This window comes from Salmo salar, chromosome 01, assembly GCF_965601325.2.
Source record: "Salmo salar chromosome 01, fSalSal1, whole genome shotgun sequence".
Classification (NCBI taxonomy): Eukaryota; Metazoa; Chordata; class Actinopteri; order Salmoniformes; family Salmonidae; genus Salmo; species Salmo salar.
In genome coordinates this window covers 90,437,501-90,463,465 of record NC_138291.1, presented here as the reverse complement: position 1 = coordinate 90,463,465, position 25,965 = coordinate 90,437,501, and the positions used below count along the sequence as shown (strand labels likewise).

At 44.4% G+C, this 25,965-nt stretch overlaps 2 protein-coding genes across 2 annotated transcripts in view; one reads left to right on the top strand and one right to left on the bottom strand.

The window, feature by feature from the left end:
* Nucleotides 1–8,007: 8,007 nt before the first annotated feature.
* LOC106609599 (forkhead box protein J1-B) lies at nucleotides 8,008–12,370 on the bottom strand. The gene is made up of 3 exons (XM_082978136.1): nucleotides 11,755–12,370; nucleotides 10,843–11,483; nucleotides 8,008–9,891 (listed from the first exon to the last, which is right to left on the bottom strand). The coding sequence occupies exons 2-3, from the start codon at nucleotides 11,410–11,412 to the stop codon at nucleotides 9,043–9,045; spliced, it is 1,419 nt and encodes a 472-aa protein (XP_082834262.1). The 5' UTR covers nucleotides 11,413–11,483; nucleotides 11,755–12,370; the 3' UTR covers nucleotides 8,008–9,042.
* Nucleotides 12,371–17,142: 4,772 nt separating this feature from the next.
* LOC106609588 (UBA-like domain-containing protein 1) overlaps nucleotides 17,143–25,965 on the top strand; it is a 24,276-nt gene continuing 15,453 nt past the window's right edge. The window contains exons 1-2 of the mRNA XM_014208546.3: nucleotides 17,143–17,452; nucleotides 18,095–18,154. Coding sequence (XP_014064021.1) covers nucleotides 17,345–17,452; nucleotides 18,095–18,154 — 168 coding nt within the window. The 5' untranslated portion in view covers nucleotides 17,143–17,344. The remainder of the gene's footprint in view (nucleotides 17,453–18,094; nucleotides 18,155–25,965) is intronic.

The following is a 25,965-nucleotide window of genomic DNA, read 5'->3' as shown; positions in this document are numbered from 1 at the left end:
CCCAGTCCCTAACTCCTAGGCACTTGTGTAGACCTGGATAATTCATTTATTTGTAGGTGCATTTGAAGTCAGAAGTTTACATACAATTAGGTTGGAGTCATTAAAACTCGTTTTTCAACCACTCCACAAATTTCTTGTTAACAAATTATAGTTTTGGCAAGTTGGTTAGGACATCTACTTTGTGCATGACACAAGTCATTTTTCCAACAATTGTTTACAGACAGATTATTTCACTTATAATTCACTGTATCACAATTCCAGTGGGTCAGAAGTTTACATACACTAAGTTGACTGTGCCTTTAAACAGCTTGGAAAATTCCAGAAAATTATGTGATGGCTTTAGATGCTTCTGATAGGCTAATTGACATAATTTGAGTCAATTGGAGGTGTACCTGTGGATGTATTTCAAGGCCTACCTTCAAACTCAGTGCCTCTTCGCTTGACATCATGGGAAAATCAAAAGAAATCAGCCAAGACCTCAGAAAAAAAGTTGCAGACCTCCTCAAGTCTGGTTCATCCTTGGGAGCAATTTCCAAACGTCTGAAGGTACCACGTTCATCTGTACAAACAACAGTACGCAAGTATAAACACCATGGGACCAGGCAGCCGTCATACCGCTCAGGAAGGAGACGCGTTCTGTCTCCTAGAGATGAACGTACTTTGGCGCGAAAAGTGAAAATAAATCCCAGAACAACAGCAAAGGACCTTGTGAAGATGCTGGAGAAACAGGTACAAAAGTATCTATATCCACAGTAAAATGAGTCATATATCGACAGCAAGGAAGAAGCCACTGCTCCAAAACCACCATAAAAAAGCCAGACTACGGTTTGCAACTGCACATGGGGACAAAGATCATACTTTTTGGAGAAATGTCCTCTGGACTGATGAAACAAAAATAGAACTGTTTGGCCATAATGACCATCGTTATGTTTGAGAAAAAAGGGGGAGGCTTGCAAGCCGAATAACACCATCCCAACCGTGAAGCACGGGGGTGGCAGCATCATGTTGTGGGTGTGCTTTGCTGCAGGAGGGACTGGTGCACTTCACAAAATAGATGGCATCATGGGGCAGGAAAATTATGTGGATATATTGAAACAACTCAAGACATCAGTCAGGAAGTTAAAGCTCGGTCGCAAATGGGTCTTCCAAATGGACAATGATCCTAAGCATACTTCCAATGTTGTGGCAAAATGGCTTAAGGACAACAAAGTCAATGTATTGGAGTGGCCATCACAAAGCCCTGACCTCAATCCCATAGAAAATTTGTGGGCAGAACTGAAAAAGCGTGTGCGAGCAAGGAGGCCTACAAACCTGACTCAGTTACTCCAGCTCTGTCAGGAGGAATGGGCCAAAATTCACCCAACTTATTGTGAGAAGCTTGTGGAAGGCTACCCCAAACGTTTGGCCCAAGTTAAACAATTTAAAGGCAATGCTACCAAATACTAATTGAGTGTATGTAAACTTCTGACCCACTGGGAATGTGATGAAAGATTTAAAAGCTGAAATAAATCATTCTCTTTACTATTATTCTGACATTTCACATTCTTAAAAATAAAGTGGTGATCCTAACTGACCTAAGACAGGGAATTTTTACTAGGATTACATGTCAGGAATTGTGAAAAACTGAGTTTAAATGTATTTAGCTAAGGTGTATGTAAACTTCCGACTTCAGTGTATTAATAATATGTTAATAGTTTCAAATGGACCCCTAAAATACTAGTTGGAGTTTTCGTTCACCATATTGCTTCCATCTCATAACCTATAGTTCAGGTGCCTAGAATAGATAAGGGTCGATTTAGAATTGGTGGTCGTCACCTTTGATCGAAGAGGACGTCTGTCTGCATAAAACATGCACCACATTTATTTGCATTTAAATGCTTCTCTGTTTCTATAGCGTACTGGTCCACTGAATAACAGAACTGTGCTTAATAGTCATCCCCCTATAGAATGAACCCTCTGAATAACATAGAACTGTGAGGGTAGGGTTAGGGCAAGTGAGGTGAGGTAAGGGGAAGGTTAGGGCAGGTGAGGGGAGGGGAGTTAGGGCAGGTGAGGGGAGGGTAGGTAAGGGGAGGGGAGGGCAGGTGAGGGTAGGGTTAGGGCAGGTGAGGGGAGGGGAGGGCATGGTGAGGGCATGGTGAGGGGAGTTAGGGCAGATGAGGGGAGTTAGGGCAGGTGAGGGGAGGGTAGGTAAGGGGAGGGGAGGGCAGGTGAGGGTAGGGTTAGGGCAAGTGAGGGGAGGGGAGGGCAGCTGAATGTAGGGTTAGGGAAAGTGAGGTGAGGGGAGGGCAATGTAGATAAGGGGAGGGGAGGGCATGGTGAGGGGAGTTAGGGCAGGTGAGGGGAGGGTAGGTGAGGGGAGGGGAGGGCAGGGTAGGTAAGTGGAGGGGGTGCATGGTGAGGGGAGTGTAGGTGAGGGGAGGGCAGTTAAGGGGAGGGTTAGTGCAGGTGAAGTGAGGGGGGGCATAATGAGGGGAGTTAGGGTAGGTGAGGAGAGGGGAGGGTAGGTGAGGGGAGGGCATGGTGAGGGGAGGGTTAGTGCAGGTGAAGCGAGGGGGGGCATAATGAGGGGAGTTAGGGTAGGTGAGGGGAGGGCAGGGTAGGTAAGTGGAGGGGGTGCATGGTGAGGGGAGGGGAGGGTAGGTGAGGGGAAGGCAGGTAAGGGGAGGGTTAGTGCACGTGAAGCGAGGGGGGCATAATGAGGGGAGTTAGGGAAGGTGAGGAGAAGGGAGGGTAGGTGAGGGGAGGGCAGGTGAAGCGAGGGGGGGCATAATGAGGGGAGTTAGGGAAGGTGAGGAGAGGGGAGGGTAGGTGAGGGGAGGGCATGGTGAGGGGAGGGTTAGGGCATGGGGATGTTCTGGTCTCCATCCCAGATACCTCTGCTATGGTCTGAATGGATCCTCTTTAAGGCGTCTGCATGCTTCCTATTGTAACACTCGTCGTTAGAAGGAGAAGTGGACCAAGGCGCAACGTGGTAAGTGTTCATGATCATTTATTTCACAACACTCAAACAAAATAACAAACATTGAAAAAACAAAAGCGCACAGTTCTGTCAGGCTCAGGTGCTAAACAGAAAACAACCTCCCACAAACACGGGTGGAAAACAGTCCCAATCAGAGACAACGATAGACAGCTGCCTCTGATTGGGAACCACACTCGGCCCAAAAACAAAGAAACAAAAAACATAGACTTCCCCACCCGAGTTACACCCTGACCTAACCAAGCATAGAGAATAATAAGGATCTCTACGGTCAGGGCGTGACAATAACCCCCCCCCCCAAAGGTGCGGACTCCGGCCGCAAAACTGAACCTATAGGGGAGGGTCCGGGTGGGCATCTCCTCTTGGTGGAGGCTCCGGTGCGGGATGCAGATCCCCCTCCACTTGGGGCTCCCCCCACTTTCGTGGAACCGGACCGTGGATTGTCGCCGGAGGCTCCGGACCCTGGATTGTTGCCGGAGGAACCGGACCGTAGATCGTCGCCGGAGGCTCCGGACTGGGAACCCCGGCTGGAGGCTCCGAACTGCCGACCGTCGCTGGAGGCTCCGGACTGCCGACCGTCGCTGGAGGCTCCGGACTGCAGACCGACACTGGAGACTCCGGACCGTCGCTGGAGACTCCGGACTGCGGACCGTCGCTGGAGGCTCCGGACTGGGGACCGTCGATGGAGGCTCCGGACCAGGGACAGTCGCTGCAGGCTCTGTGCCATGGATCGTCACTACAAGCTCTGCGCCATGGATCATCACTGGAAGCATCGTGCCATGGATCATCACTGGAGGCTTTGTGCCATGGCTCATCTCTACAGGCTCCGGGGCATGGATTATCCCTACAGGCTCCGGGGCATGGATTATCCCTACAGGCTCCGGGGCATGGATTATCCCTACAGGCTTCTCACCATGGATTATCCCTACAGGCTTCTCACCATGGATTATCCCTACAGGCTCCGGGCCATGGATCGTCACTACAGGCTCTGCGCCATGGATCATCACTGGAAGCATCGTGCCATGGATCATCACTGGAGGCTCCGGGCCATGGATCATCACTGGAGGCTTCATGCCATGGATCATCACTGGAGGCTTCGTACGTGGAGCCGGAACAGGTCTCACCGGACTGGGGAGACGCACTGGAGGCCGGGTGCGTGGAGCAGGCACAGGGCGTACCAGGCTGGAGAGACGCACTGGAGACCGGGTGCGCGGAGCTGGCACAGGATATACTGTGCCGTGGAGGCGTACTGGAGGTCTGGAGCGTAGGGCTGGCACAACCCGTCCTGGCTGGATGCTAACTTTAGCCCGGCAAATGCGGGGCGCTGGTACAGGATGAACTGGGCTGTGAAGGCGCACTGGCGACACAGTGCGTAGAGCTAGCGCAGAATATCCTGGACCAAGGAGGCGTACTGGAGACTGGGAGCGCTGAGCCGGCACAATCCGTCCTGGCTTAATGCCCACTCTAGCACGGCAAATGCGGGGCGCAGGCACAGAGCGCACCGGGCTATGAATGCGCACTGGAGATACAGTGTGCATCACCGCATAACACGATGGGTGACTGGTCACACGCTCCCCACGGTAAGCACGGGGAGTTGGCTCAGGTCTTAACCCTGACTCTGCCAATCTCCCCGTGTGCCCTACCCAAAACAAATTTGGGAGCTGCCTCTCGGGCTTCCATTGTTGCCGTGCTAATTCCTCGTAGCGTCGCCATTCCTCCTTTGCTGCCTCTATCTCCTCCCTTGGACGGCGATATTACCCAATCTGTGTCCAGGGCCCTTTGCCGTCCAGGATCTCCTCCCATGTCCAACTATCCTGGCCACGCTGCTTGGTCCGTTTTTGGTGGGAGGTTCTGTAACGCTCGTCGTTAGAAGGAGAAGTGGACCAAGGCGCAGCGTGGTAAATGTTCATGATAATTTATTTCACAACACACTCAAACAAAATAACAAACGTTGAAAAAACGAAAGCGCACAGTTTTGTCAGGCTCAGGTGCTAAACAGAAAACAACCTCCCACAAACACGGGTGGAAAACAGGCTGCCTAAGTATGATTCCCAATCAGAGACAACGATAGACAGCTGCCTCTGATTGGGAACCACACTCGGCCCAAAAACAAAGAAACAAAGAACATAGACTTCCCCACCCGAGTCACACCCTGACCTAACCAAACATAGAGAATAATAAGGATCTCTACGGTCAGGGCGTGACACCTATCCAAAACAGTTTCTACATTATGACGATATTTTGTCACGTTTTTGTTTGTTTTGTTGTTCAGCAAGTGTTTTCTCGACTGTTTGTGGCACAACATTTTATCCTGAGGCAAGCTGAAGTTCGGTAGCCAAAGTCTAGGCCCCTTCGGTGATTGGTCAACAGTAGGGATTCTTCAATTAAGTGTTTGTTGTCATTCAACAAATTTTTTCACTTGAGAAATACTGCACCTGTCATGTCCTGACCATAGAAAGCTGTTATTTTCTATGGTAGAGTAGGTCAGGGCATGACAGGGGGGTTTCTAGTTTAGTTTTTCTATGCTGTTATGTTCTAGTTTTGTATTTCTATGTTGGGTTTTGTTTGGGATGATCTCCAATTAGAGGCAGCTGGTCATCGTTGTCTCTAATTGGAGATCATACTTAAGTAGGTGTTTTTCCCACCTGGGTTTGTGGGAGATGGTTTTGAGTTAGTGTATGTTTCACCTCTGCGTCACGGTTTGTTGTTTTTGTTATTCAGTTTATTTGTATGTATTGCATAGTTTCACAGTTCAATAAAATATGTGGAATGATAATCACACTGCACTTTGGTCCGCTTCATCCTACGACAACCGTGACAGCACCAAACATCTTATTTAGATGTAAGATTCCGTGACTAAGCTGCAAAAATGTCAAAATTAATAACAGATTCATTCAGACTATTTTGAGGAAGTGTATACTGGCTGCAGCGTCTCAAGAGGGACAAACAGTACTATTGACGCTTTTTTTCTAGTTTTTCAAGCGAACGTTTAAGGGAGTATGCGAGGCACAGACGTTCACTTCGCCTAGCCGAGTTCTGCTAGGAGCAAACCGAACCTAGTATACAGACGCCTCCATGTCCCTAATTGATTGCTGGCTAGGGGAGGAGGGGTGGGGGGTGCATGAGTAAATTAAATTAGCACATCAAAAACAAATTAAAATGTGTGTGTACATGTGCGTGTGTGCATGTGTGTGGGGGGGGGACACACACACACGCACACAACTTATAAGGTACAGCCACTGTTAATCATAGCCACATAGACAGAATGGTTAATTGCTGGGGGAAAGCTTCTGGGTTTAGCTTAACAATAACATCACTAAACCCCATTCAACACAGGCTGCTGAGAGCTTTTACATGTAAAGTGTTCTGAACAGACAGACATATGGACACACGTAGCAGGCACACACACACACACACACACACACACACACACACACACACACACACACACACACACACACACACACACACACACACCACACACACACACACACACACACACAGGTACGAACACAAACAATGTAAACCATTGTATCACTGGTACATAGTACACTGAGAAGCACAAGGATGAAAAGAGCAAAGATTGTCAAATGGAACAGACCCTCAAATGGAACCTGATTTATATGTCATGCATAAACATCAACATTTTAGAAAGGTCATTGAGGTGTATTTCCTTAGCCACTCCCCTTCCACTCCTCAGATTCCCTTCTCCTGTCCTCTATGTGTTATAGGGGTCTGTATGCACCCCGCTAATCAGGGTTTGGCCATAACCCCCCCTCCCCCCCCCCACACACACACACACACACACACACACACACACACACACACACACACACACACACACACACACACACACACACACACACACACACACACACACACAGTGATAAAGTTGTGTAGCATAAGCCCACTGTGACAGGCCGGTCTTGTTCCTGGTCCTGCAGTCACAGCGTCTGCATTCTGGATAGCGCTGGTCTTAGAGACAGGGTGAATAGAGCTGCAGGGACCTGCCCCATGGAGATAAGGTTATCTATTCAACCATGGGACCAATATTTAAACCTCACACACATTTACAAACAAACACACATGCACACAGACACGCCCGCACACACACACACACAGAGACACACATGCACACAGAAAGACAGAAAGACAGACACACACACACACACACACACACTGACTGAACCCCACCTCTCCTCAATGTGCCCCTCAACAACAAGCCTTAGTGATCCCTTGACTTGGGAGACCAGGTTAGTCTGCAAGACCAGGTTAGTCTGCAAGACCAGGTTAGTCTGAGAGACCAGGTTAGTCTGAGAGACCAGGTTAGTCTGCAAGACCAGGTTAGTCTGAGAGACCAGGTTAGTCTGAGAGACCAGGTTAGTCTGAGAGACCAGGTTAGTCTGGGAGACCAGGTTAGTCTGGGAGACCAGGTTAGTCTGAAAGACCAGGTTAGTCTGGGAGACCAGGTTAGTCTGGGAGACCAGGTTAGTCTGAAAGACCAGGTTAGTCTGGGAGACCAGGTTAGTCTGGAAGACAAGGTTAGTCTGAAACACCAGGTTAGTCTGAAAGACCAGGTTAGTCTGCAAGACCAGGTTAGTCTGAAAGACCAGGTTAGTCTGGGAGACCAGGTTAGTCTGGGAGACCAGGTTAGTCTGAAACACCAGGTTAGTCTGAAAGACCAGGTTAGTCTGGGAGACCAGGTTAGTCTGGGAGACCAGGTTAGTCTGAAACACCAGGTTAGTCTGAAACACCAGGTTAGTCTGGGAGACCAGGTTAGTCTGAAACACCAGGTTAGTCTAAAATACCAGGTTAGTCTGAAACACCAGGTTAGTCTGAAACACCAGGTTAGTCTGAAACACCAGGTTAGTCTGGGAGACCAGGTTAGTCTGAAAGACCAGGTTAGTCTGGGCCTGACTATGATTGAGATATATTGTCTTCCTATCTATCAACAAGCTGTTCTTGACCCTTATTGACCAATGAATTGCATCTTTGACTTTCATATGCAGTATGGCAAACGAATGAGGTAAAACATCTAAATTGCCATTTATTGCATTGAGGTATGATTGCATTTTGAACAATTTATGAATTACACCAGAATTACATTGAAGACATTGTATCAAGTTTGAGCTGAACTTCACGATTGACTCAAGAAGTACAAGCCTTTCATTGGTTCATCACTTTTCCCAAACAAGATACTTTTTTAAAATGAATCATCCTTTTAAAAACATACAAAATTATAGTAACTTGAAGTAATCAATCAGAAATCAACATCACTAAAAGGAAGCCGATCACCCCAGAGAGAGAATTTAGATTTCTTCAGTATATCAATGGGTAGCCTAATCCTGAACAGACTCATCGACAGAGTTCAATCAAATGCAAGATTGGCAGAATAAATCATGGAAAACTTGAACAAAAGCGTCTGTGCCTGCCAAGGCTGTGGTATTGTTGTCAAACAATGGAGTATTCAATCTGTGTCATTGCATGTTTTATGGAACAAGGGCAAATAGCATTCTGACGGACAGCAGAACATTAGAAATTGAAATGTATTCTATCCTCAAACAAACCCGTTGTCTCTCATATGCTTGGATATTCTGATTGAGGCATTTCAGTTCATTTATGTCCCTCTCTCCACTTCGCCATAGTCTATGACTCAAAAGACTCGTGCCCAGCCAGACTCTTATCATAGACTCTAATGGATATATATTAAATTGACTACTTGAAAAGCATATTGAAATCTGATCTCTAGGTCCGACTACGACCCAACACCATAAGTGCATCTCCACTTCATTGACTTCTCTAGTCCTCCAGTCCATGATCAAACCAGAAACATAGATAATCTTAAAGTCCTAAACATACAGTATAGATCTCTCAAAACATAAAGAAAAAAACAGCATGTATATAAGACTTTATGATGCTAATGTAGCAAAATAATAGTCTGTACATAGGTCTCCTGGTCCACCGGTGATTTCTGACTTTCCTGTCCCAGCATTTACTGTAAGAAAGCCGTGGCTAGGTCCTGAATCCCTTGGTTAATGGCTGGCGTAACAGTGGTTGGTCTGTCACAGGTAGGCCTCAGCCCTCTCCCAGGGTTGTATCTCAGAGAAGAATCCTTCACACAGCCCAAAGCCCTGATCCAGAGTCAGAGGGATAGCCTGTGCCTCCTCCTTCATCTCCTCCCAGGGGTGCACCTCCTGCTGCTCTGGGAACAGAGTCACCTCCTCGAACTGGTGCAGGTGGCTCTGTAACAACTGATCCTGGCTCAGCTGCTGCTGTTGAACGTGATGGTCCCCCGTGTTACTGCTGTCACATCCCACTGAGCCACTCAGCTCCATGTAGTCGTAAGAGTAGTGGGTCTGCTGGGTCTGGTTGTCCCCCTCTCCACACCACCTTCCCAGCCCAGCGGAGTGCCTCCCCTGCAGGGTCAGGTCCAGAGAGCAGCCCAGGGAACTCAGAGCAGTGTCGATGTCCAGTTCTTCGAACGTACTGCAGTTACCACTGAGGACGTCATCAAACACAGATGCCAGGTCAAAATCTCCCCTCAGAACTATATCTGCGCTGTGGGCCTCCATGGCTAACAGCGGGGATTTGTGGGTCCGCGCCATCTTGCCGTGTTGCCTTGGAGAAGGTTGTTTACGCTTGCTGCTGGCTCCAGCTCCTAGGTAGTGGTAGCCATCTTGGCTCCCCTGAGTGCCTCTATGGTAGCCAGTTTCCTGGTTGTGTAGGAGCTTGCTCTGCCTGTTGGTGTTGTAAAGGTTGGAGGACATTCTCCTTCTCTTGAAGACTCCGTTAACGAACATGTCAGCGTACTGAGGGTCGATCTGCCAGAAGCCTCCTTTCCCTGGTTCATCCTTCTGCCGCGGCACCTTCATGAAACACTTGTTGAGCGAGAGGTTATGGCGGATAGAGTTCTGTTAGGGGAGGGGAGAATGGGAGAATGGGAGGGGGAGGGGAGAAGGAGGGGGAGGGGATAAGGGGAGGGGAGAAGGGGAGGGGGAGTGGAGAGGGAGAGGGGAGAAGCGAGGGGCACGGAAGAACGGGAGGGGAGAAGAAACAAATGTGTTAAATCCATGTTGCATGTGATGTGTATATAATAATCTAATTTGATATAGTGCGTGTGTGTGTGTTCGTATGCGTGTGTGTGTGTGTTCGTGTGTGTGTGTGTGTGTGTGTGTGTGTGTGTGTGTGTGTGTGTGTGTGTGTGTGTGTGTGTGTGTGTGTGTGTGTGTGTGTGTGTGTGTGTGTGTGTGTGTGTGTGTGTGTGTGTGTCAAATAGAGAGAAGAGAGAGAGAGGGCCTTCTAAGGGGGAGGAGGAGTTATTGTTGTTGTTTGTGTAGGAAATGTACCTAATGAGGCTTTCTAGTGTAGAGCTCTGTGCATTTCAAACATGATCAACCATGCTTAGCTGCCAAGGGAGATCTCACAGGGATCCTCATTAACACACACACACACACACACACAAACCCCTCCCTAGAGCAGTAAAGCACTTGTGTCTGACCCCCTGAGATAGAAGCCTGACAGAGATCTTTCGGAGGGTAGAAATAGCAGAGATGTACTCTTATTTGAGACACCTTGGTTTATAAAATTATAAATGTAAATTCAAATGAATATCACTAGGATCTAATAAAATACAGTATAAGTTACTGTTGATGATTATAAGTTACTAGATGATTATAATAAATAACAGGAACAATGTGTTTTAAATAGATTTTTGTGTATTAATATTCTTACAACAAAACAACAGGTTTAGTATGCATATTGCAACCCTTCTGCTAGCCCTTCTCTGGTCTCTTCTCTCTTCTCTCCCTGTCGCCATTTAGCTCATCAATAATAGAGTGACAGAGGATAACCGGGTCATTTACCTGCCAGCTGGGATCTGCGTGTCTGTAGTAGCAGAAGTTGTCTGTGATCCAGTTATAGATGGTGGACAGAGTCACCTTGGGCTTCTTGCTGGCCTGCATGGCCATACAGATGAGAGAGGCGTAGGAATACGGCGGTTTGACTTTGGGGTTCGTTTTAAAGTCAATCTCCTCCGGTGGGATGATCTGCGCCTTGATGTGGTGGTCGTGGTGAGGGTAATTCACCAAACGCACGTCGGTGGAGTTACTGCCAGAGGTAACCGGGCTCCCGAGGCAGAGAGGCATCCCGGTAGCGGCGGTGTCCCCCGCTGGAGGGCTGGACGGGGAGTCGGTTCCCCGGGGATACAGGCGCTGGTGGTAGGAAAGCAGGTGATGTGATGGGTAACCGGAGCCAGTGCCGGTGGGTCTTTCCTGGTTAGCGCTGAGGATGGAGAAGTTCTGCAGCCAGTGGAGGCTGGTCAGGCTGTCATCCAGGTGCACTGAGCCGGCTGCGCTGTCCTGAAGCTCCGGCTGGAGGTTCAGCCATTTCTCCTTAAACTTGGAGGCGATCTCCGGACTCATCAGGACAGGCATTCTAAGCGTGACGCACCGGCCGTTCACTCGCGAAGATGTGTAAATTTTGAAGGACTGTTCAATGAGATGTCCTGCAGCAAAACAAATATTGAAATCGACCAAAACCACATAAAAAAAAATCGCATTTGAGCCACTACCCCATTACAGTAGCCTATTAAAAACACACGATATAAACAATACTATTTGTCTCAACAGTCGAATTCGAGTCACTACTCCCATTACAGTAGCCTATTAAAAACATTCTATATAAAAAAAAGCCCATATTTTTTTCTCAAAATGCCAACATGTCAAAACATGACAATTAAACAACTGATTATAACACAGGAGCCTATGTACCCTTACCTCAAAAACAGGTCAGCGATAATGCTCAGTAACAGTGTACACCTGTTGCAGTGGTCGGTGATCGGTCGGTCCCTGTGCTCTATTCTCCTAGGACTCCGGAGAAGCAGCATCTATCTTCTGCGCAACAAGTGCAGAGGGGGAAGGCTCACCTAATCATGATCCAGCACTTTATATAGAAATGTAGAAGATTATTTAATCAATTTCAGTCGTTTTTGCATAATCCATATTATTTCAATCCCGGCCAATTGCTCACCAGAATGATACATGAAAAGGACTGGGTGCTGGAAGGTTCTTGGATGCTCATAATAAAGGTGGAGAGACTCCCCACGAGCCCTTTAAACGTCTTAGAGGTCTCTGATTGGTTGCCTGCTCTCCAGGTTTCTCTTGTCTTGACAGACAAAGCTGATGTGCATGAGGATATGAGGAGCGCGCTCAACTGCTCAACCAGGAATGTATCATTATACCGACATTAGACTGGCCTATGTTAAGGTTACATTGCGGAATACAAGGACAACCACAAAATCAACAACAATTGACTTCTCGTTCTTCTTTCCTAAAGGCTATTGTTGTCTCAAGCCCAATCCTGATCCAAGACCTGTTGAGAGCAATATGGCGCGACTATGCCCCCACGGAGCGCTGAAATGTCGCGCCACAAGTCCCGCGCGTGTGCTACACTTTACCCTCAACCCTCAGCATTCCATACCTTTTGTCAACATTTAGCTAACCCTTTATTAGCTGTAGGTTATCAAATAGCACCATCCAACTGCAGAGGGAAATCTGAGAGGGAATTCCTGCACAATAGCATCATAGGCTAGGCCTACTATAACATATTACGTTATCGGAATTATTTCATTTTAAATAATGTACTTTATATTCAATTTGTCTCCAACTATAATGCTTGTGAAATAGAATAGAAAATGACTCAATTTGCACAACTTCACTCCTAGGGAATTAACGTAATATTGGGGATGACCTAACAAATTAGCCTACTCCAACAAATTATTGCAATTTTGAGGGATTTTGTATAATCCCTATGGACATCCAGTTTTTCTCTTTACTACAGTCCAGTTTATAAATGACAAAAAGAAAAACTTCCTCCATCTGTTGCCTATGGAAAACTATCTCAGCTCCTCACATAGGGATGCACTGCCGCTCTGTGGAGATATAGTGTACTGCAGCTTCATTTGAGACAGTTTAACACAGCAGGAAAATAATCCTCCAGCAACAAGAAATAATTCATATGCATTTTTGTAGTGGTTGATACATTTTTAATATAGGAAAATCAAGTCTGAAATTTCAGTGAAAAAAACGAAAATGCACAACAACTATAAATGTCCTGTATTTCAGGAAGTTCTCCTGCAACAGGGTGATCATATTAACATCCTACACACTGTACCTAGACAGCTGAATCAATTTGTACTGATATGAGAAAACTGGACAGGTGAAAGCAAATTCCCAGCAGGTTTGTGCATGTAGATCAATGCAAATGAAGGATATGGCATGAGCAGAGGAAACCACATAAGACATTGAGATGCTGCCTATGGTGGTTTCAGCATCTTCAAACAGATGGCCCCAGACCTGAGCCAGTAACGGAGCAGGCATTTCCTACAGGTTCACAGAGATGAAGGATCCTAACCTGACCTGACCTCACTCTCCCTCACGCACAGTGACCTGTCCTGCAATATTTCCCCTTTCACAGGCCTCATTTAACCTCTGTTGTAGTTGCTCTGAATCCATAGTCGTGGTAAGTAGGGGCGCTGAGGGTATTAATATATTAATATGAATTATTTATTTATTTATTTAGCACAAAAGTAGAGCACTGGGCCTTTACTAGTATTAGCGGACCAATATAGCGGACATCTCTGCTCTGGCAAGAAAGGTAGTTGTATAATTAAGAACGTTATCTTGCAGGATTCAATAGCTGGAATTGTAAGAGTTGTTGCCCTGACCCATTCTCTTCTAAATGCCTTCGAATGGAAACCAGAAAGAACCAAACCCTGTCTGTCCTCAAATATTTACATCAAAAGGCGTAAAGTTATGAGCGAAGACATAAAACATCCACATCAAATTAAATATTTTTCTTGATCAAATAACATGGAAAACAACCATTTTTTGTGCAGTATTAATTTACCATCCACTTAATGTAAATGTACATTACTGTATTGTACATAGGCTGGTTATCTAGGTTTGTACCTGTAGACTTTCCATCACCATGAAGAAAAACAATGCACACATTTTCAAAGTGGAAAACATATATCAACCAAGTATTTTTATATCCACAAGTATTATCAGATAATTATCAGACTCAAGTTACAAATGCTTGTAAACACTCAAGTACATTTAGGTTGAAAAAAAATCACAAATGTAGTGCATCACCCAATACATTTTTCTAATTAACTGCCAACATGCCTACATTCCATTCAAACAACACAGTCAATCCACAGCCGGTCACTGGCTGAAATCAGTTGTTGATAGGACTTAAACAAGTTGTAAATGCAACAAGTACTGACATTGTTTCATATAATAGCACTCACAGCTTTCCCCCACTTTTATTTTTTATTTGGACATTTATGGTCCGTTTCCATATATTTTAGAGACTATTTATACAGACAATTGGAATAAAACCTGTATAAACTATATTTATAATTATATGACAATATTCTAGGTTGACAAACATGTTATTACTCAATTTCTGATATATTACACAACTTACGCTACTTTTATTTTCCTGCTTTAAGTAAAATCAGGATTATGCCTCTACTGCCATTCATTCTAATTAGACTGGTTAGGATTTCTCCCTGACCAATATGGCTGCCATTTTCACCCATTCTGGAACTTTGAGGGTTTATGACATAGTCCCTCTAGTAATTTAATAGAATCTCTACTGTGCTTGACCTGTAACTTGAGGGTTGGTGGTTGGAGCGCCGAGCTGGCTGTTCCCTCTCAGTTGTTACATTGGTGGCAGTAATGGGAAAATACTGCAGTCTCTCAATCATTACACTGTTAATAGTGGGCATACTAAAGAGCCTTTGGTCCATGCGCTTGTAGAAGAGCGGGTTCACAAACAGTAGGCCTCGTTGCCTGAACAGATCTGGGGCAAAGCAGAGCTGTGAATGCTGGGACAAAGAAGTGGGTCATGTTGTGAGAGTGGAGCATGAATGACTGCATGTAAAAACTTAGATAAGCCAGTCCAGCTGTTGCAGGCTGCTGTCTGTCACGGAAAGAAGGAGGCACCACATGGTTTCAAAATCCCACTGGGCACAGACGTCAATTCAACGTCTACTCCACGTCGGTTCAATGTCATTTCATTGAAATGACGTGCAATTAACGTTGATTCAACCAGTGTGTGCCCAGTGGGATGTTTCCAGGTTCGTTTCTGGTCAATCACGAAGGGCCCTGGTGAAACAAGGTAAGTGTTTGACCAGCTGTTCTTATGGTTGTGAGAGGCAACAGCAGTGTTTGTCAAGAGAGGCCTATGGCATACAGTACGTCTACAGACGGGGGTCTGTTGTAATAGGGGATGTCTTGTAATCTATCATTATTCACCTGCTTTGCATGACGTCCAACCCACTTTACATGAGGACACTGAAATCAGGCCACGGTATATGGTCTAGCTATGATGTCCTTAAAGGGTGATCATAAAGGTCATCATACCAATCAAAAAGGGGATTATAGTACTAAAAGCGACAACATTGACCATATTCATAGAGAGTCCAAAACTAGAATTTGACGGTTTGGTTGTGCCCTGAGGATAGCTATGTTATATTGATCTAATGCCCTTTTCAAAGGGACCATTTCACCAGCAGGTGTCTCCATTTCCAAAACCTAACGCAACCCACGCAAACACACACACACACACACACACACACACACACACACACAGAGGCTGCGCGTAAGAGAGGCTGCACACAGATAACAGGATGTTTACAGTATCCAGTTTCCCACAATCCTTGTAGGTTTATTGACGGTATTGAGGGTTCGTTTTACACACAGTCTCCTCCAGGGATCATCAACTAGATTCAGCCTTCGGGACGATTTTTCTTGAGCAGATGGTCAGGTGGCCGGAACGTAATTACAAATAATTTGTCAACTGCAAATTGACCGGAAGAAGCCTAAACAGAAATACTATTTGACTAAAACAGAATGATTTCAGACCTTGCTGACATTTGTATATGGTCACATACAGTATGTCTCTATTATGCCTGGGAATACCTTGGAACAGTTTTCCTAAATTAAAATCACCTGGAGATGATTTCCTGGTGTTTTTACAGTATTTTACGTCCAACAATAAAATAACCAAATATATCTATTATTATTTTTTGCTCAGAAAACGCCAGCTGGGGAACCGTTGTCTACTCCCTGTGGCTGCAATGTTATTTTCCTTTCACCCTGCATCCACTTCAATGCAATTTAGGCATTGGGGGCTGTTGTTAATATGGGTCTCATTGGGGCCATTAAATGAAACCTTGTCTTTCTTATGAGAGCTAATTGGGATGAAACAGTCTGCAGACTAGAGGCTCAGTACATAGGGTGTATGGACAAACAGAGAAATGATTGCAGATTCTCAAATCTGCACGAGCAGAACGAGAACAAGTCACACATGCAGTAGTCTCGCGTTGCCATACTTCCAAAATCACGTCGTTGTAACGCCTGGTTCTCGACGAGGCTATGCGTACGACTCTATTACTGTCTACGACTCTATTACTGTACGCATAGCCTCGTTGAGAACTAGGCGTTACAACGACGTGATTTTATAGATTTTATATATATGTTAAATAGACAGCATATATATAATACATGTATTATTAAGTATTCACAATACAAAACACAGATATAATTGGTATATGACAGCATTTAACAAGTAATTTATAAACGTGTAATAAATGATTTAAAGACTGCATATAGACAATCTAGGTTGTGCTGCGTGGTGTTGACACCTTTAGTCACCTCACTAAAGAAATGCGAAGACACGACGCTTCTGAATGTGGGCTATATTAAATACACCCGTGAATAGACTCTCCCTAATGTAATTGTGGAAGTTTTGTTTACCATATTTGGCAAGATAGTGACACAGCGCGCATGGGAATTGGACAGGACCGGCCGTCATTCAAAAAATTCTACCCCCTAGAACTTTACAAACAAAGCATTGACTCATGGGACTTGTAGTCCAAAACAAACAAATATAATAGATCCTCATTTTTGGGAACATAATCCTCTCATATTTGACCTTACTATTTTATATTTTCATGAACATGTGAACTGTCTAGATTCTAAGCATTTCCATATTATTTTTTTCAATGTACTGACAATTCCTGTCTTGTGATTCGAGAACATGGAATAATTCATCAAGGCCCCCTAGTTACGGCAGGACTTTTGCGGCATACAAATCCCATTTGCAGTGCTTTCTCTTCACTGGCTGCCGGCTGGCGTCACTCAAGGGGCACTACTGCTCCTACAGTAAATATTTGTGTTTTCTCAACCGGTTGTGATGGTGAACGACTGAGCCCGAAAAGAGAGGAATAAAACCACGAATATCGAAGTCTAGACAGAATACTACGAGACGCGAGTAGGAATAAAGCTTCAGCGCAAAATGGATGAGCTCAAACACCAAGTAATGATAAACCAGTTCGTCTTGACAGCGGGTTGTGCTGCAGATCAGGCAAAGCAGCTTTTGCAAGCAGCACATTGGCAATTTGAGGTAAGGGGTTATCTACGATCAGTAGCGAGATGGCTTGCTAATGTTTATGTTTGACTGCGTATGTGACAGACAGTAAATATAGTTTTGAACGGGCTGCCATGTTCATTGTTGTTGGTCATGGCCGAAAATCGATGTTGCACAAGAACAGTCGAAGAGAAAGATCAGTATCAACACCTAAACTCAACTTCTAACATGTCTTTATTTGTATTTTTTTATCGAATTGTGCTATTGTATTTGTGCTTTATAAATATCCGTAGTATCCATTAAGTACGGCTGGAATGGGAAACGTTTACCCAGTCAATATCCAATTATAATTTACTCTAGAGATTAAATTAACCTGTTCCCATGCAGTGGTTAGGCGAGGCTGGAAAATGCAATTATGCAATGAAGACAACCGTTCGTTTGTTTTGACTGCACATGATTGTTTAGTCTGCACAGAAAAGTGAAATAGATTTTCACATCACATTTGATTCAGCTCCATTGTTTATGTGCTGAATGTTTTTGTAAACACACAGTGTACTGGCATAAACCTCTAAACAACATGTATTTATATTGATTTATTTAAAAAAAAGACATGTTCATTGTTCTATGTTTTAGAGTCTAAATGTAATTGATGAAATTATATTTGATTTTTAATTTTAGACTGCCCTCAGTGCCTTTTTTCAAGAAACGAATATTCCATACGGTCACCATCATCAAATGGTGAGTATGTGCTCCGTATCTGAATGCAGTCCACTCTTCACCTTCATCTTTTTTTAATATGATGCTGTTATTTCTTTTCAACAGTGTCATTAGTAGTATGGAAGAATTTCTCTTAGTTAATGAATTACTTACTTAGAAAACGATAATTATGATGTAGCAACAATAACAAAGCACATGTCGGCCATGTGTAGTCGAGGTCGGGTCTCTGTAAACAGAGGCATGCTTGCAGCAGCAGCCACGTTCCGTTCAGCCAGCACAGGCTGCGTTCGATCACAACCTTGGTGATCATGGAATGGACAGAGGAAAGTTGCAGATGGATTGGAAGAATATGTCAGTGATATGTGGACTGCATAGTGGTGGATACACGTGAACGGATTTCACATTTTGTGTGCCACAAACACCATATAATGTAACATAGTCCGACAAATGGAGACACCAGGTAGTGTAATTTCCCAGGAAAGGACAGCCAGTCCCTGCTGCTGCAGTTGTCTCCATTTGTCGGACTATGTTACATCATTATGTGTTGTTCTAAGTGTATTACATGTGTAAAGCAATAGAGGAAACAAAATCTCGAGCATAACATTGTCAGTCAGTCCCTTGTTATGGTTTTGTAAGCACTACTCTGCCCACTCAGTGGCACATAGGCCTTTGTGTTGAGCAGCATGCCATGGCAGGATTTAGCAACAGCTGCGTTCTGGGACACACCATAGAGGAGGATTTGGGGAAATGTTGATCAGTTTGGAGCTGAGCAGAAGCCCATCGCTGTGTTTGTCCAGATTCTCTCTGTCAGGTGGCCTCACCACGCTAGTGAACATTTTAGTGTTCATGCTGCTGTGTGAATGCAATGATTGGTATCAGATATACGTTTTATTGGGGTGCATGGCATGATGCTTACAGTACAACGCTGTTTATTTAAGCTGGAGAATATGGTGTTTTACCTGAAGCTTTAGTGATTGAAAATACAACACTGTAGGAGTGATTCAACCGAGACCTGATGACATCGATTGGCTGTGCAGAAACAATACGTCTACCTTCCAACCTTTTTTAGCCTATATGTGTGTCACCTGAAATGACTTTTTTATTTAGTAAGTCAACATGCACGCAGATATAGGTGAACCTGGGTCGTACACTTGTATTTGTGTACAGTAGCCTGTATCATATCAGTAGGGGGGATTTCATATCCATGGACACAGAATAATGAACCTCCGTCTCAATACAGAACAGTTCGCTCTGTGTGTGTGTGTGTGTGTGTGTGTGTGTGTGTGTGTGTGTGTGTGTGTGTGTGTGTGTGTGTGTGTGTGTGTGTGTGTGTGTGTGTGGGTAGTCTACTTCATGGCAGGCTGCAGCCATTGGCAACCCCCTGGAGCCTGTATGTGTGGCTTGGCTATAGAGACTTAATCCACTTTGCTCCAGTCTTTCCTCTGACTGACACACTTTATAGTGATTGACAGACCTGATGGATACAGCTAAAGCTCCGTAAAGGAAACCGGCATAAACCAGGTCCTGAGCAACTGTACTGAACATTAACCATGTCAATGCTCTACAGTACAATACACATGAATATAAATCTACCCCTAACATGAATGGTAAGATACTTAGCTATGTGTTTGCATGTAGTGTTCTAATGTACGCTAACCTCTTGTCCTCAAGCAGGTGGGATTTCTCTATTCTATGCTCATGAATTCACATAAATGTTTATCCTCAGTATGAGATGATGACTGTTCCAGAGTATACTATAAAATATTATCTTTATTAATTCTGACTTTCCTTTAGCTAAATCTAAATCATATTTACCCTAGCATCAACACATTCTACTTATGAGCTTTTTCCAGCTGGAGATTGATCACCAATTAAATATGAACTGGTCCCAGTAGCGGCATGCAGCAGCCTCTGTCTCTTCTTGCATAATGTTGTGAAAGGTGGGAGATTTAGCCTAACTTAAGCTTTTTATTATTTTTTCAGCAGCTATTGCAAAGCTAGAGGAGTGCCGTGCCCTTTCCCTGGCACAACGTAAACAAACGTTAAGCTTTGAACAGACACAGATTTGATGGGTGTGTGTTTGTGTGTGTGTTTGTACACAATCTTTTTTTCAGAGAGAATAACAGGCTTCAAAGGAGTCGTGTTTATTGGACAGAATACTAATGAAGCATCCTCTGTTTGACAACACAAAGACTAATGGGCGTGAAGCAGACCCTTTACTGTGGACTTCAGTTCTGTGAGCCTGTTACTGATGTAAGGGGCTTAGTTAAAGCCTGTAGTTAAAGTGAGACTTAGCCTAGCCGTGGTGGAGTTAGGAGCCTACTACTCAGTGAGGGGCTTAGGACCGAAGTAGCCTTTCTGGTACAGATCTAGGATCAGCTTTCCCTCCCTAAATTCTAACCTTAACCATCAGATGGACTAGAGACCTATAGACCTTCCAAATCAGTGGCGAGGGGAAATGTACTCCTAAACTCCTACCGGCTGCCTGGGTAGATTCCCTCCCTCCCCTCCACCCTGCTGCCCCAGTCCCTCCCCTCCACCCTGCTGCCCCAGTCCCTCCCTACTCTCTTCCCTGCTTCGCCTGCCCCTCCTTACCCTCCATCCTGCCCCGCCCTGCCCTCCCCCCTGTCGCACCCTGGCTGTCTCTTCCCCCGCCCTTTCCTGTACTCCTCTCTGCCCTCGCCCCTTCCTGTCCCTCCTGACCCAGCGGTCCTCAGAGGATAGCGTATGCTCAGCCATGTTTAGGTTTTCCTCTTTGTTGTGTCTGCTCGGCTCTCCCCTCCGCTGTTTCCCTCTCCACACACTATCTGCCCATACAAACAGTGCCACCGCAACACATTCCAATAGGAAGCCAGACTCCGGCTGTTCCAAATGGACTCTTTCAGAGCAGCAGGTGCCAGCTAGGCTGCAGACACAGAGCTAACTATCTGGCTGTGTTTTGGGCCTAGACCGTGGTCACACTGCACCTCTATGAGGGTGTGAGCTGGGGGACTTTCTGAATAGACCGAGGTCACACTGCACCTCTATGAGGGTGTGAGCTGGGGGACTTTCTGAATAGACCGAGGTCACACTGCACCTCTATGAGGGTGTGAGCTGGGGGACTTTCTGAATAGACCGAGGTCACACTGCACCTCTATGAGGGTGTGAGCTGGGGGACTTTCTGAATAGACAGAGGTCACACTGCACCTCTATGAGGGTGTGAGCTGGGGGACTTTCTGAATAGACAGAGGTCACACTGCACCTCTATGAGGGTGTGAGCTGGGGGACTTTCTGAATAGACAGAGGTCACACTGCACCTCTATGAGGGTGTGAGCTGGGGGACTTTCTGAATAGACAGAGGTCACACTGCACCTCTATGAGGGTGTGAGCTGGGGGACTTTCTGAATAGACCGAGGTCACACTGCACCTCTATGAGGGTGTGAGCTGGGGGACTTTCTGAATAGACCGAGGTCACACTGCACCTCTATGAGGGTGTGAGCTGGGGGACTTTCTGAATAGACCGAGGTCACACTGCACCTCTATGAGGGTGTGAGCTGGGGGACTTTCTGAATAGACAGAGGTCACACTGCACCTCTATGAGGGTGTGAGCTGGGGGACTTTCTGAATAGACCGAGGTCACACTGCACCTCTATGAGGGTGTGAGCTGGGGGACTTTCTGAATAGACAGAGGTCACACTGCACCTCTATGAGGGTGTGAGCTGGGGGACTTTCTGAATAGGAGGTGGTGAAACCACCCACTCTTTGAAGTGTGTGTGTGTGTGTGTGTGTGTGTGTGTGTGTGTGTGTGTGTGTGTGTGTGTGTGTGTGTGTGTGTGTGTGTGTGTGTGTGTGTGTGTGTGTGTGTGTGTGTGTGTGTGTGTGTGTGTGTGTGTGTGTGTGTGTGTGTGTGTTGACTGGTGGCCTTGCTGGAGAGTGGAACTGAAAGTAACTTCTCTTATCTCTGTCTGGGCCTTACAGCTGTAGTAAAGTGAATGGAGCATCATGTGACCTGGGAGAAGGAAGTAGGCTGGCTTTCACTACAGCACATGTGACTGATCACTAACCTAGAGAACCAGCTACAGTAACAACCAGGAAATATAGTTTATAAAGCCTAGACTGATACAATATGCCTGTAGATTTGACTAATTTCATGTCACTATTGTATTATCAAAACCAGGGGTAGTGACTCACTCCAACACAAATATACATTTTGTGGATATGGATGTCATTGTTCATTCATGTCTGGTGTGATATTGTAGGCCTAGATGATCAATGAACAAACCATTAGACTCCATGTGTCGTCTTGTGGTCCAATGAACCACTCTTTACAATGCTGGCGTTCACAGTAGCTGGCTAGCTGTCGTCTGGATACGGTTACGTAGTCAAGAAAGGATTGGACAGCAGAGCAAGTTAACAAGAGTAGTTGAACATTTGTTTCCTGGAACTATGAATACTGTGATGTTGGGTGGGAGAGAGGGATGTGTGTGGGAGAGAGGGATGGGGAGGGGGGTGGGAGAGAGGGATGGGGGAAGAAGAGAGGGATGTGTGTGGGGGAGGGGGTGGGAGAGAGGGATGGAGGCGGGGGTGGGATGGGGAGAGGGGGAGGGGGGGTGGGAGAGAGGGGAGGGATGGGGTTGGCGAGAGGGAGGGGGAGGGAGGGAGAGATGGGGAGTAGTTTCTGGTAACTATAAGCTTGTGATTTTCTTTCTGGGTGTGGCTAAAAAGACGTAGATATGTTGTGGTAGAGTAGTGTGTAATAATGTATTGTATTGTAGATATGTTGTGGTAGAGTAGTGTGTAATAATGTATTGTAGATATGTTATGGTAGAGTAGTGTGTAATAATGTATTGTATTGTAGATATATTGTGGTAGAGTAGTGTGTAATAATGTATTGTAGATATGTTGTGGTAGAGTAGTGTGTAATAATGTATTGTATTGTAGATATGTTGTGGTAGAGTAGTGTGTAATAATGTATTGTAGATATGTTGTGGTAGAGTAGTGTGTAATAATGTATTGTATTGTAGATATGTTGTGGTAGAGTAGTGTGTAATAATGTATTGTAGATATGTTGTGGTAGAGTAGTGTGTAATAATGTATTGTAGATATGTTGTGGTAGAGTAGTGTGTAATAATGTGTTGTATTGTAGATATGTTGTGGTAGAGTAGTGTGTAATAATGTATTGTATTGTAGATATGTTGTGGTAGAGTAGTGTGTAATAAGGTATTGTAGATATGTTGTGGTAGAGTAGTGTGTAATAATGTATTGTAGATATGTTGTGGTAGAGTAGTGTGTAATAATGTATTGTAGATATGTTGTGGTAGAGTAGTGTGTAATAATGTATTGTATTGTAGATATGTTGTGGTAGAGTAGTGTGTAATAATGTATTGTATTGTAGATATGTTGTGGTAGAGTAGTGTGTAATAATGTATTGTAGATATGTTGTGGTAGAGTAGTGTGTAATAATGTATTGTAGATATGTTATGGTAGAGTAGTGTGTAATAATGTATTGTAGATATATTGTGGTAGAGTAGTGTGTAATAATGTATTGTAGATATGTTGTGGTAGAGTAGTGTGTAATAATGTATTGTAGATATGTTGTGGTAGAGTAGTGTGTAATAATGTATTGTAGATATGTTGTGGTAGAGTAGTGTGTAATAATGTATTGTAGATATGTTGTGGTAGAGTAGTGTGTAATAATGTATTGTATTGTAGATATGTTGTGGTAGAGTAGTGTGTAATAATGTATTGTATTGTAGATATGTTGTGGTAGAGTAGTGTGAAATAATGTATTGTAGATATGTTGTGGTAGAGTAGTGTGTAATAATGTATTGTAGATATGTTGTGGTAGAGTAGTGTGTAATAATGTATTGTAGATATGTTGTGGTAGAGTAGTGTGTAATAATGTATTGTATTGTAGATATGTTGTGGTAGAGTAGTGTGTAATAATGTATTGTAGATATGTTGTGGTAGAGTAGTGTGTAATAATGTATTGTATTGTAGATATGTTGTGGTAGAGTAGTGTGTAATAATGTATTGTATTGTAGATATATTGTGGTAGAGTAGTGTGTAATAATGTATTGTAGATATGTTGTGGTAGAGTAGTGTGTAATAATGTATTGTATTGTAGATATATTGTGGTAGAGTAGTGTGTAATAATGTATTGTAGATATGTTGTGGTAGAGTAGTGTGTAATAATGTATTGTATTGTAGATATGTTGTGGTAGAGTAGTGTGAAATAATGTATTGTAGATATGTTGTGGTAGATTAGTGGTGTAATAATGTATTGTATTGTAGATATGTTGTGGTAGAGTAGTGTGTAATAATGTATTGTAGATATGTTGTGGTAGAGTAGTGTGTAATAATGTATTGTATTGTAGATATGTTGTGGTAGAGTACTGTGAAATAATGTATTGTAGATATGTTGTGGTAGAGTAGTGGTGTAATAATGTATTGTATTGTAGATATGTTGTGGTAGAGTAGTGTGTAATAATGTATTGTATTGTAGATATGTTGTGGTAGAGTAGTGTGTAATAATGTGTTGTATTGTAGATATATTATGGTAGAGTAGTGTGTAATAATTAGAGGTCGACCGATTATGATTTTTCAACGCCGATACCGATTATTGGAGGACCAAAAAAAGCCGTAAAACAAATGTTTTGTTTATTTGTAATAATGACAATTACAACAATACTGAATGAACACTTATTTTTACTTAATATAATACATCAATAAAATCAATTTAGCCTCAAATAAATAATGAAACATGTTCAATTTGGTTTAAATAATGCAAAGACAAAGTGTTGGAGAAGAAAGTAAAAGTGCAATATGTGCCATGTAAAAAAGCTAACGTTTAAGTTCCTTGCTCAGAACATGAGAACATATGAAAGCTGGTGGTTCCTTTTAACATGAGTCTTCAATATTCCCAGGTAAGAAGTTTTAGGTTGTAGTTATTATAGGAATTATAGGACTATTTTTATACGATTTGTATTTCATATACCTTTGACTATTGGATGTTCTTATAGGCACTTTAGTATTGCCAGTGTAACAGTATAGCTTCCATCCCTCTCCTCGCACCTACCTGGGCTCGAACCAGGAACACATCGACAACAGTCACCCTCGAAGCAGCGTTACCCATGCAGAGCAAGGGGAACAACTACTCCAAGTCTCAGAGCGAGTGACGTTTGAAACGCTATTAGCGCGCACCTGCTAACTAGCTAGCCATTTCACATCGGTTACACCAGCCTAATCTCGGGGCTTGAAGTCATAAACAGCACAATGCTTGAAGAATTGCGAAGAGCTGCTGGCAAAACGCACAATGGTGCTGTTTGAATGAATGCTTACGAGCCTGCTGCTGCCTACCATCGCTCAGTCTGACTGCTCTATCAAATATCAAATCATAGACTTAATGATAACATAATAACACACAGAAATACGAGCCTTTGGTCATTAATATGGTCGAATCCAGAAACTATCATTTAGAAATCGAAATGTTTATTATTTCAGTGAAATACGGAACCGTTCCGTATTTTATCTAACGGGTGGCATCCCTAAGTCTGTGTGTGTGTGTGTGCTGTACCTGCGGGTGTGTGTGTGTATGTGTGTCTGTATGCGTGTGTACTGTGCCTGTATGTATGTGTGTGTGTGTGCTGTACCTGTGTGTGTGCGCTGTACCTGTGCGTGTGTGTGTGTTTGTGTGTGCGCGCTGTACCTGTGTGTGTGTGTGTGTGTGTGTGTGTGTGTGTGTGCTGTACCTGTGCGTGTGTGCTGTACCTGTGTGTGTGCGCTGTACCTGTGCGTGTGTGTGTGCGCTGTACCTGTGTGTGTGTGTGTGTGTGCGTGCGCACGCTGTACGT

Coding starts and splice junctions, on each gene's coding strand:
- LOC106609599 (XM_082978136.1), bottom strand. CDS start 11,412: ATGCCTGTCCTGATGAGTCCGGAGATCGCCTCCAAGTTTAAGGAGAAA. Junction 9,892..10,842: donor ACGCAGATCCCAGCTGGCAG/GTAAATGACCCG, acceptor CTCCCCTAACAG/AACTCTATCCGCCATAACCT.